Source organism: Vicugna pacos, chromosome 14 (assembly GCF_048564905.1).
Source record: "Vicugna pacos chromosome 14, VicPac4, whole genome shotgun sequence".
NCBI lineage: Eukaryota > Metazoa > Chordata > Mammalia > Artiodactyla > Camelidae > Vicugna > Vicugna pacos.
In genome coordinates this window covers 14,063,925-14,076,921 of record NC_133000.1, presented here as the reverse complement: position 1 = coordinate 14,076,921, position 12,997 = coordinate 14,063,925, and the positions used below count along the sequence as shown (strand labels likewise).

The 12,997-nt window shown below is 41.6% G+C and overlaps 1 protein-coding gene across 1 annotated transcript in view; it reads left to right on the top strand.

Moving 5' to 3' along the window:
* RNASEH2B (ribonuclease H2 subunit B) overlaps positions 1–8,266 on the top strand; it is a 61,792-nt gene extending 53,526 nt beyond the window's left edge. Inside the window, exon 10 of the mRNA XM_072976210.1 lies at positions 7,787–8,266. Coding sequence (XP_072832311.1) covers positions 7,787–7,819 — 33 coding nt within the window. The 3' untranslated portion in view covers positions 7,820–8,266. The remainder of the gene's footprint in view (positions 1–7,786) is intronic.
* Positions 8,267–12,997: the final 4,731 nt, after the last annotated feature.

Here is a 12,997-nt window from a genome sequence, read left to right as displayed (position 1 = left end):
ATATCTTTTGCCAGCATTTGGTTCTTCACCTTCATGTAGGTTCTAGATACCTCTTTTAGGAGTATCTCTAGGTATTTTTGTTGCTATTAAAGAAATCTTTTGTTTCAGTTATATCTTCTAACTGGCTATTTTGTGGTAAGTTTTTACATTTTCATATATTTGTATCTTAAATAACTAATTTAGTAAACTATTATTTTAATTTTTAATTTTATTCATATTGGATTTTCAACACATAGTAAGGTACATAATCTTACTTTTTAAAAATTTGTGTGCAATTCTTTATGATAGGTGTACCTCTTTTAGATCATATCTTATGAGTGAGACTATCTAGAACAGTATTGAAGAGTATATGTGATAGTAGTTATCTTTGTCTAATTTGTGATTTTATTAATGTGCGTTACCGTTAATTCTGACACTAGCTGTTGTTAATGTGATAAAGAATATCTATCTTTGGTATTTCCTCTTATACTTACTTTCCATAAAGTTTTAATTAGTAATTGGTGTTGGTTGTTATCAGATCTCATTTTGGCACCTCTTGAGATGACTGTGGAGTTTTTATCACAGTTAAACTCTGCCTGAGTCCGTACACTACACCCTACCTGGCTGTAGGTAAAGGCGAGCATAGTGGATGCTCCATCTCTGGTTTAACTATTGTCAAATCTAGTTCTCAGGTAGGTTTTCTAGGCTTTTATTTAAAATTTTTGCAACTGTATTCAAAAGCAATATTGCTATTAGGTTTTAGTGTTACAATTATGCTAGCTTTCAACCTTTCCCAATGTTCTGGAAGGAATAATTTTGCATAATAATACTCTTATTTCTGGAAAATTTTAGAGAACATCAGTGGTAAAACTGTCCAGCACTGAGCCTTCTTTTATTGTCTTTATTCTGGAAGAATTACTCACCTGTTTCTTGTCTTACTTGACACTCTTGAAGAGTGCAGACTGGTTATTTAGTAGAATGTTCCTCCCTTTGAGTTTGCCTAATGTTTCCTCTTGATTTGATCCAAGTTTTAGCGTTTGGGCACCCACAGAAGTAATAATGTGTCTTTCTCAGTGCACCACGTCAGGAGTCACATGATCCAATACCATGGATGTTCACTTTGATCACTTGATTAAGGTGGTGTCCACCAGGTTTATCCACCGTAGAGTTATTATTTTTCTCTTTATAATTAATAAGTAATTTGTGGGCAAGTACTCTGGGACTTGTAAGTATCCTACTCCTCATCCAACATTCACCCACAGGTTTTAAAATGAAACTACTGATGATTTTTCCAACTCCATCACTTCTTCTATATTTATTTCTTTCACATTTAGTTGGCTTTTTTCTAGAAGGAAGAGTTTTCCCTTCTCTACTTATTTATTTATTTATGAGCTTGTATCAGTATAGACTTGTAGACTATTTTATCCAGTGAGTAAATTACATTATTCTGTTCCTCATATGGTCCCAGAAGGGCTAGTGGGAGTCCCTGCAAGCTGGCTGCTGTTATCTTTTTGGTATGTTTCCATTTTTTTTATAATACTTCATTACTTCTTCTACAAGAAGGTATTCCAGGCTCTTTGTGTACTTTCCCTGCCAAGCCCTGGAATGAGCCTTTTCCTCCCAAGAGGCCAGGGTTTCTTTTAGAGGAGAATGGCATTTAGAAACCAAGATCCAGGCAAGAGGTGTGATCGTTGCTACTAGTGACCTCTGTGTGTGGGTTTCTGTACATTTCCTGTATCAGGCTGAAGAGGTTCTCTTCTCAGTTCAGTGTGAGTTTTAATCATGAAAGGGTATTGAATTTTGTCAAATAATTTTTCTTTATCTATTGAGATGACCTCACAGTTTTCCTTTAGTACAGGAATATCTTTTAGTATGTGAAATATAATGATTGATTTTTGAATGTTAAACTTTACATTCCTAGGATAAACCCTGCTTGCTTTTTTTGTATATGTAATTGTGTTTTGTTTCCTAACATTTTGTTAAGGATTTGTGTATTTCCATTCATGAGGGATATTGATGTATAGTTTTCCTTATTTGTTGATTTTGTCTAGTTTTGGCGTCCGAGTGAACTGGCCTTATAAAATGAATTGAGCAAAGTTCACCTGTTTTCTGAAAGAATTTTTGTGAGATTATTTTTTCCTTTTATGTTGGAGAGATTCACCAGAATTTTTTCCTTTTATGTTTTATGGGCCTGGAATTTTTTTTTTTCTGGGAAGTTTTTAACCACTAATTCAATTTCTATAATAGTTAGAGAGCTATTCTAATTTTCTCCTTTTTCTTGTGTCAGTTATAGTAATTTATGTCTTTCAAGAAATGTGTCTGTTTGATCTAGTTGTCAGACTTACTGGCGTAAGTTGTTTCTTATATATTAGCCTATTTGTGTCTGCGAATCTATGGTGATATTCCTTCCTTCATACCTGAGTTAGTCATTTGTGTCTCTTTTTTGTTGTTTTGGTTATTTTCATCAAATTTAGAACATTTCTGGTCAGTAGTTCTTTAAATATTTTTCTGTTCTCCCCCCCCCCCTTTGTCCCCACTCCTTTGACTTCCAGGACTCCAATTACATGTATGCTAAACCACTTGATGTCCCATGGGTCCTTTTAACTGAGTTTCTATTCTTCTTCTTTATTTTCAGTTTTATTTTGTCTTGTATTTTCTTCTTATATTTTCAATTGCATTTTGTCTTTAATCTCAGTTAGTGAATTTTTATTTCATATGTTGGAATTTTCAGGTCTAGATGTTCCATTCAGTTGTTTTTTATATCTTCCCATTTCTCTCATCATTTGTGTTTTTCTTTAAATAGTTCATTATAGTTACAATAGCTGCTTAAATGTTCCTATCTGCTAATTCCAACATCTCTGACATTTCTGTGCCTATTTCTTTTCTTTTGTCTTTACTGTTTTGTTTTGAATTAGACTTACGGGAAAGATGCAAAAACAGTAGAGTGTTTACATATACCCTTCATCCAGCTTCCTCTAACCTTAACACCTTACAAAACCAGTACAATTATCAAAACCAGGACATTTACAATAATACAGTACTATTAACTAATCTACTCCCTTATTTGAGTTTCACCTATTTGTACACTATTGTTTTTCTATTCCAGTTTCAAGTCCATCCTTCCGCATTGCATTTAGTTGGCATATCACCTCTGTTTGTTTCTAATGTGTCTCTCAGTCTGTCTTTGTCTTTCAAGGCCCTTGATATTTTGAGAGTACTGGTCAATCATTTTGTAAAATTCCCCTCAAGTTTTGAGATACCTTGAAATTATGTTAATATCCTGTTTCTTGTGGTCATTTCATAATACTTATAACTGATGATCCTAATAACAACACACACTGTACAGCATCTACGTGTTTGACACTGTTCTGAGCGCTTTACACAGAACCACCCATTTAATCCCCACAACAGCTGTAGTTGTAGGGCAGGCTGCCATGGGAGCCAGGATACTCACACTCAACCCAAAGGGCAAAGAAAGGCTTCTTCAACTCTTGAATTATCATCCCTATTGCAGGTAAGCTCCTTAACAGCAGGAACTCTGTACTGTTCAGGTTTGTGTCTTGCACAGTGCTGGGCACAGAGTATGCGATTGGCAGATGTTGAGTACATGACAGGTGGATGGCTGAATAATCTAACCAGTGTCCTCACTAGTTGAGACTTGAGATAATCAATTGATCAATCAATGAATCAGTCTGTACAGGACAGCTCAGACAAGTGTTCTGCAGTACAGTATTGGGGTCCTTGACACCTTATGGCTGAAATTTGAAATTCAAGGTTCATTCTGAGTGGGTTTTCTCTTGTGCTCTTGAATCTGAATTCCATGGACATATTCATAAAGTCCTTGTAGAGGTTTAATAGAAATAAATAGATATAATATTTAATCTATAGATGAAAGGCTGTGAGTTTTCTTGTCAGTTGATTAAACTGTACTTACTGTAGTCATTTTATGTGTCACAACATTTGAAGTTAGAATACATTGTTTACATCTGTGCTAATGTTAAGAAGTTGCTTTTATATGGCATTTAGAGATTATATCGAACCTGCAACCTAAATTATTGAAGTTTGAAAACATATGTGATCTTTATAAACTTCTTGTCTTCCCACAAGCTTTTATTTTTTTTTTCCAGTTTTACTGAGGTATAATTGGCTAATAACAATTTCAAGTATATAGTACAGTATTATTAACTGTAATCACCATGCTATACGTTAGATCCCAGGAGCTTTAAGTAGGAGCTCACATCATGAGTTAGCCAAAGATTAAATGGAAATTTGGGACATCATCAGTTTTGTTTTCTTCCACATGTGACTTTTGATGTCAAAATGAAGATTCTAATCTTCTTCGCAATGTGCAGCGTTAACTAGGATTTGGATAGTAATTGAAGAATGAAACACTAAAGGTGTTACGCATGCCAAGTGCTGTTTTGGGGAATAGTATTAGGGACAAATCAGCGTGGGCTTATTTAATACACACGTATACACAAATAGACACACATATACACACACACCTATATACAAATAGACACATGCACATATACACATAAGCACCCACAAATGTATATACATATACACACACTCATGCATATATGTCCTATCCTTCTTTCAAATTCTTTGAAGAATTTCAAACAAGAGACTTAAGACTTGATTACAGCAAACCTTGGGCTCCTTTACCTTACTCAAATCCTGTGGCCCTTTGCTTCTCTTACTCACATCATTTATCTTTTTGATTAATGTACTGAATTTGGGGAAAGCTTCAAAAAATTTCTGCAAACTCTAAAACCACTTGTGTACACACACAAGAGCCTCCATAGTTTTCATCAAACCACACGTTTTTCTGAACCTGATCTCAGATTCCCAGTGTTCTTTCCTTTATTGTGTCTGGTTTGTCTTCCATTTAAACTTTCCTCGTACTCTGGCTCCCAGGCTCTTCCATCTTCCAGGTTTGTGCTTCTCTGATTCTGACTCCCAGGGAGAGTCCCCTCCACCAGGTTTAACGTGGGTGTCAAGGGGAACCGCCGTCCCTTAGTTCTGGTCTGTTTTGAGCGTGCGGCCGACCGTTCCCGGGATCCTGTTTCTCTTACTTGGGGCCTTAGCCAGACACAAAGGCAGTTTGGAAGTGAGAAGCTAAAATGTACCCATTTACTACCTAAATGTACAGTGTTTATGCTACATGCAAACTTACGACGATAAAAGTAGACAGATACCATAGTCTTTAAAAATGTAAATGAAGAGAAAAATGGGAAACCATGTTTCAAACTAAACTAAAAAGTTTATTTTTAAAACTGACACAAATGAACTGACTTACAAAACAGGAACAGACTCACAGACATAGAAAACAAACTTACAGTTACCAAAGGGGAAAGGGTAGGGGAGGGATAAATTAGGAGGAGTTTGGGATCAACAGATACAAACTGCTATATGCAAAATAGGTAAACAACAAGGTCCTACAATATAGCACAGGGAACTATATACAATGGCTTGTAGTAAACTGTAATGAGAAATCTGAAAAAGAATACACGTATGTATAACTGAATCACTATGCTGTCCACCAGAAGCTAACACAACATTGTAAATCAACTATAATTCAATTTTCAAAAAAAATTTTTTAAGTTTGCCTTTGAAAAGTAAAATAATTAGTCTAAAAAGACCGATTAATTTAAAGGAGTTGGATGTATCCTTGGTTGCAGTTCCAGTCTTGCCTTAACTGACCCATGGACAAACCACCAGCACAGCTGGCCACAGTCGTGAGATGAGACTAGATCGTCGAGACATTTGATGTCCTTCCGTCCCTGCAGTTGCTGTGCTCAAGAAGCCTCATCTCCTTCACACTCGTGAGGCACATTCATTCCCTTTCCCCAGAGGCCGAACTTTGACTTTTGTTTCGCGCTAGGAAGTCATCCCTTCACCAGATTGGGAAGACAACGTCTTCACAGAGGTTAAGATTGACTTTCTCTGTTCTCAAAGTTGATCTAACTTGACCAGCTGCCTTATGTCACTTTTTTTTTTCCCAAACAGCCTTTCTCTGGGACTAATTTAAAATCTCGAACATCTCCAGAGTTAGCTGCATTGTACAGTCAAACCTCTTGGTGGAAGACAAGGAGCTCAGGGTCTAGGAAGGCAAGTGACAGGCTGTTTTCTTAGTGTCCTTGGAAGGTGTCCACAGGCTTTGACCTTGTCTGAATAAGGAAGAAATTATTAGATTCATACACTTTTTTTATACACAGATTTTATACACTCCTCCAGTTTATACACTCCTCAGGGTCATTAGATTGATGAAAAGTGCCTCATGTTTAATAGCACTTTACAGTTTTTACAGCAATCCCATATCCGTAGTTAATCTTTACAACAACCCTCTAAGGTGGACCAGAAGGGGGTGTATCCCTGTTTTATAGACGGTCAAAGTCAGGTCGCCCAGACTGTAAGTGGCGCAGCCCCAGGCTGCCCTTCCACCCTCAAGCCCGGCCCTCTCTTCTTTTTGCCTCCCCGAGGTTCTTATCCTCATCACTGTGTGTATATCTTCTGGAATCTGTTTTAATTGTGAATGTTATCTTAAGAAAGGAAAAATCGGATTTATTCTACTTAGTCTTCTTGCTCTATTCGTAATGAATTCTGCAGGTCAATTTATCTCACTCAGCCGTGCTGAGCCAGATCCAAGCACAGCTTCTACTTAGCTAGTGTATTTGCATGTCAAGTCTTTCATTCAGCTGTCAGCTTTTTAGCATTTACTGTACTTTCGTTAATAAATGTTATTTTGATGGTCTCACACTAATCAAGCCTATTTGAGATGGGGAGGGGGTAGAGGGACTCACCAAACGTGATTTAGAGAAGAATCAGCTTCGTGGACATTAAAAGAATGATTAACTTACCCATGTGTTTTAATCAGAACGTGTAAAATTAAAGTTAGTCAAGTTATTAGTTCTTTCAAAAGAAAAAAGGCAGCAAAGGATAAGCTTAGATTCATTTATTCTTTTAAGAACATATACTGAGCACCCGCTATGTGCCAGATGTTGATCTGGGCACTAGAAAGGCAGGTGTCCAGGTGGCAAACAAAAATACCTGCCCTCCAGAAGTTTCTGCTCTAGGGGGCAGATAGGCTGGGCTGTCAGGTATTGCCAGGGGCTATGGATAAAGCCAAGCAGGAGCTGGACAGGGTCCCAGGTGGTCGGGGAAGGTCTAACCTCTGTCACAGCTTACCCACATTAGGGCAGAGAAGTCTGATTTCCATCAACATCTCTTTCGGTAACTTATAGCTCCAGAATAAATTATGTTTGACTTTGTACTCAGTAAGAAACCAGCTTTTAGTAATTAAACTTGTTCAGTGGCATTCTTCAGGATATTAAGAACTACTACCACCAGCAAGTCTATCTTTATCTCTTTTTTTACCCAGTGGATCTACATAAGGAAACGAAAAGAAAAAGTGGTTTAAGAATTATTCATCTTAGAAACTTTTCTGTGTGTTTCATGCATTTCCTTTTTTTTTTTCCTAGAATGAGGGTGTTTATTCCATAAGTTTGGGCAACCTTAGCATTATTTTGTAGTTCAGTCCTTGGAACACTGGAAGAAGAATATGTATCTCCCCCAACACACACACTCTCTCCAGGAGTATTAGCCCTAGAATGAGGTCGCCCCGACGGAAACCCCTTCCTTTGCCTGAGGTCTTCTCTTAGAGGCAGAAGTGCACAGCTGCTGATCTCAGGACTAAACCAGCCAGCCTTGCTTTTCTGTTCTAGAAGCTGCAGGTGGTCCTTGGAATTTCAGGTAACTGCTTCTCTGCACCAGGACAAAACATCTGTTTTCCTTTTCTCTCTAGGTGGCAGCACAAAGACAGAAAAGGGACAAGTGACAGCAGGTCCACACAAGGCTTGGCTGCTCCTCATATAATTTAAGACACTCCCAAAGGGCTACAACTTTTTCTTCTGCACTTTCTAGAAAAATCACCAAGTGCCAAAAGATGTATTTCAAAGGACTAACCATAAAAGCTGTGTTTGTTTGACCAGTACCCCTGGTCTGTTCAGCAGCCACAGTTTCCCCTGGAGGTGACACTGTCCTGGAGCTAGAAAGCACCCCAAGTGCAAGCTGCCCTGAGGAATTCAAGCCACATCACCCCTGCCGACCAACCGTAAAGGTGTGGATTCTTACAGTCTAATGCTTCAGATTTCCAAAAGTTGGGAGAAGGCTCATTGTGGAATCTGGGTTATTTCTTAAGCCTGACCACGGTGGCTGGGTGTGCTTGCCTGGGACTGGGAGAGCGTGGTGACTGTAAGTACACGATTCCACACCAGAAGCTTTTCTACTCTTACTTTAAAAAAAAAAAAAAAAAAAAAAGCCTGACCTTTCTTTACTCCTTATCAGTTTGGCAGCTTCTAGTTCATAACAATACCTGAACATGTGCATTTTATGATCTGCTGGAGTTGTAACCACTGCTTCATTTTTAAAAGCTTTGTCCAATGTGTGCGTTATTATTATTTTTTAGAGTGGAGGCATGAGATATGGGGGGAAGTTAGAAGTAGATGCCAAAAAGTAATTTAGTGGGAATTCTGGTGCATAGTGACTCTGTTTTAGGGGCAGTGGGAGGTTTTGTGCACATATATTCCAGGCATCTGGGCTGTCTCGTCAGCTTGACCTGCAAGAGGATGGGGGGGACGGCGCTCAGGTCACCTTCCTGCATTCAAGACAGGACGCCAGACCTCTTCTTCGGGGAACTATTATGTTTCTGATTCTCTGACTCCATCAGGTACGTAGGTTCTGCAAAGTACGCTGCAATGTTTTTACATCGCTCCTTTCACACCCAGAAGCTTTTGTTAACGTTCCCGCGTGCCTGAGGTTGATCGTCTCGGGTAGTTGTAGTGAGTCCTCGTCCCCAAAAACCCAATTCTAGGAAGTCAGTTAAGGAATTCGGGATGTATTACAGGTTTACAGACAAATTACCTGTTTGAAATCTAGGCCATATGAGTAAGAACCAAGACCGTGGGAGAGTTCAGCACATAGTTGTGGAGTTAAAATCCAGCTTTTTCTGCCCATTCCTTGCATAATCCCAAACACTGTCCTTGGAGGTCAGGACACGTATATTTTGGCCCAAAGCAACTGCCAACCCTGGAGTTTCCTGTGGAGGATGTTGTGTGTCCTTGAGCAAATCAGTTCTCCTTTCAGGACCACATCTCAAGGCAGGAGAGCCACTAGGGTGATGGCTGTCCCCTCCCTCCCCTACTGCAGGGACCGCCCCCTCGGGAACCTCTGTGGGCTCTGTGCTCCCACTTGTGGGACACTCCCCCAGTGTGAGAACGACTTGTTGGGACGGTCCTGTGCCTTCTCCTGGCTCCACTTATCAGCTGTGTTCCTGGCCCTCTGCTCCACCCCTGCATACCCCATCAACACACACACACACACACACACACACACGCGTTGCTTGGAATTTAATCCACCCCTTGGTGGCCACAGCCACTGGATACTGTTGACACCTAAGTTGTCACTAGTAGCCCACTCTCACCAGTACCCCAACCTTGTAGTCCACCAGCCTCTGAACTTGGAAGAGCTACTAACATTTTAAATGTGACACACCTAAAATTACAAAAATTCATTATTTCAGAGGGGAAGGTATAACTCAGTGATAAAGTGTGTGCTTAGCATGCACAAGGTCCTGGGTTCGATCCCCAGCACCTCCATTAGTAAATAAGTAAATAAACCTAATTAAACCACCCCAAAAAAGTATTACTCTTTTTCTTCACACAAGTAATTCATGATGCTTCCTCCAAAAGTTAAAAAGACAGAGAAAGCAAAAGCAGTCCCCACCCCACAGGCTCCTCTAGGTAACTGTATCCTTGGCTCCAAATGAGGTCATTTCCTTAGTTACCCGATTTCCAATATCCAGTCTATCCTTTTTCTAGCTGGCAGCTCCCTAGTCACTTTTCATGCAGTCGACTCGTGGTTTTACCTAAGAATCAAACCCTATAGATTCCTCCTTCAGAAATGCTTCCCAGGAGAGAAGTGCTTCCCAGCACCCTCACAGAAGCCCCCTCCTCCCCATGCCCGCTGTCCCCCGTGAGCGCAAGGCCATGTGCCACCTGACTGTCCGCTGTCATGAGGGCAGGCCCCACGTGGTCCAGGTCTCCCCGCCCAGAGCTGAGCGTGTTCAGTCTGTTCTACACTCAGCGTAAGAGTCACTGATGCACAGATAAAATGAGGTGCTCGTTACCTATTAAACTGTCCAGGACTTATAGAAACTGTCGTGCTGAGAGCCGGAGCAGGCACGAGAGATGGGCACCAGGAAGGGTGCAGCTTCGGGGAGGCCAGGTTGGAAACAAATGTCAAAAGCTTTCAGTATTTGCACTCCCTCCTTTCCCCTCTCCCCTCCATCTCTGCCTTGGCAATCACAGTTCACAAAGTGCAGGCCCCCACTCAAAGCCAATTTATTCTTATTTTTGGAAGGCTTGGTAAAATTTCTGTTTTCTGGTTTCCTAGCTCACAGCCAATAGGCAGGTACATCAATCAAAAGAAGAAATAACACTTTTTATCTCAACAGCATGGAAGGGCAGCCTCTGGGGCAAGCAGAGGGAACCCCAAACCATGAAAATCAGGGTGATTTCAGAGCTGGTCAGGACTAAGAACATCCCCCTAGTACAGCACAGTCATTCCTGAGAATGTTTCCCACAATGATCAGCCGTCTACCCCACCACTCAGCTGCCCCCTCTCCCCCATGCATGCTCCACTTGACATACAAAATGAAATTAATGATTTTACTTTGAATATTTGGTAAGCGCTCATGAGCGGTGATGACGGTGCACGTGTCATTTACTGTCTTGGGGACGCTCCCTCCTCCAGTAAGTGTAAACCCATCCAGGGCCGCCTCTGAACTGCTCTCTGGGGAAGACAGTGGACTCCGAGGCACATCGCATTAATTGGCAGGGCTGTGATTTCTCTCCTTCGTAGCGCCGAGCAGGGCTGCTCAGGGAATCCAGGGGCAGTGGGTAATAACTGGGTGAGGAAGGTCATCCCGGTCTTGAAAGTCAGCAGAGGAGTTTGGCTTTGAAGTGGATGGAAATGCATATTCTCAAACAGAAGGGAGGAGCCGTGAAAAGAAGGAGGATTCTGTGGAGAAGACGGGCCTGGGCGGAGGGTTGGATTTCTGCAGGTGTGCTCCCAAAGGAGCAAAGAGAATTAACAGCGCGTTTCCTGGTTCCGGGAATCCCTTAGGGATGTGATTTCACTTTTTCTCTGCTTGATGCTGTGGCCTAAAGGTGGCAGTGGACGTGCCGCCCCAAGGAGAGCGCACGAAGGCTCAGGGGACGTGGCCTGTCCAGAGCCCTGGCTGGCGTGGGGCAGGCCTGGGCCGGCAGGAGTGGGGTCAGCAGACCTCACTGACGCAGGTGCTAACACAGGCATTAGCTTTCAAAGCCCTAGCGTGGGTTTTACATTGTTAACAAGCCGGGCAGAGGTGACTAATCACTGAACGGGCACTAATCACTTGGCGGCTCATTTATCTTCCCCATGAATGCTTTTCAACACAAGCGTTTACATTTCCAAAGAATAAAGACTTGTAAAAAGGCTGGTGGAGTTTATGGTGGCAGGAAACTGGTTCCCAGTTTGCTCTGCTGACAGGTTTATAAGGCCAGGGAAGTTCATACGGTAAAATGAATTTCTAAGCAAATGTATTTTTAGGAAATAAATTGTTCACTTAAAAAAAATACCAAGGTTATTTGCACTGATTTCACTAGTGCACAATGAAAAACTGTCAAAAGGCGGTATCTAATTTTTTTTTAATGTGAACAGAAGCACCAGTGTTTTTGTTTGTCTTGTTTTTAAGGAATGATCTGGGTAAAAGATGCCTTGGGCCTTCGAAGAAATCTAATTGGTCTACTTTTTAAATGGATGATTTGCCCAAATAATTTTATTGAAGTGTTTGTTAGTAAATGAATACCACGTTGTTTACAGTGTAGTGTCCAGAGCTCTAGCCTGGGTAGACAGAATGCAGTTACCTTAACACAGCCTGGATGTGGTCACCGGGGGACTGAGAGCAGAGGGGATGCAGGTATTTGGGTTGCATTCGTGAAGAGAGACTAAATCAGTTTCTATTAAAAGGCCTGGTTTGTAAATAACCACCATGGAGATGGGAAGGGAGGCAGTGGCAGGGCGCTGGGACAGGAACTGTTACCCTGGCCCGCACGTGTCAGGCAGGACACGCCTACACGCCTGTGAGAGTTGCTCTGGGAACAACGTTCAGCTCCCAAACCAGGAAGGCCAGGATTTCAGCCCGGGCTCTGCCACCCGGAGTAAGTTACTAAGCCCTTGTGCCCATTTTCCATGCCTCTAAAATGGAGCTGGTCATAGTACCTGCTCCCAGGAATATTAACACATGTCGAGTTCTGAGCAGAGCCGGGACCGCAATGACGTCTCTCTGCGAGTTAGTCCTCTGCTTCCCACCTGAGGGCCCCAAACTGCACTGCTATCCAAGGAGCCTCGGGCCTGGATTCCTCCACCAGTGATCTGTTTCTTGGAGTTAAGCCTTGGGTTGCCCACCCTGTCTTAAGGCTTTAAAGAGCCTTTCCCCTCATTGGAAAAATGAGGTCCAGAGAGGTAAAATGACTTGCCCAAATGATAAACTGGAAAAAAAAAAAAACCCGAATACTTTACATCTGAAACCGTGAGTTATCATCAGCTTAATCCATTTCACCTATAACTTGTCTTCACGCGTCAAGGTTGTTTTAATTGTTGCTGCAGAAGACCTGCATGTCCTCCAAGAAGCACGGAGCCCAAGCACGATGTTTGCCTGAGTTGTTTTCCAGAAACTTGGCGTCACCTGTGTCTAGTTCAAGCTGAGCCAGTTAAGATTGGATGGACTATACTTCAATAAAAATATATTAAAAAAAAAAAAAGACTGCATGGGACCACCGACCCTCCAGCTGGGCAGGCACGAGTGTCCTCTAGGTGACCTTTTGACATCAAAGAGCCAGGAACGCCACCCTCAGATCAGGCCAACTGCCTCCTTTTTTGAGCTTGCAGGGGCCTGTAGCTTAGTTACACCTGC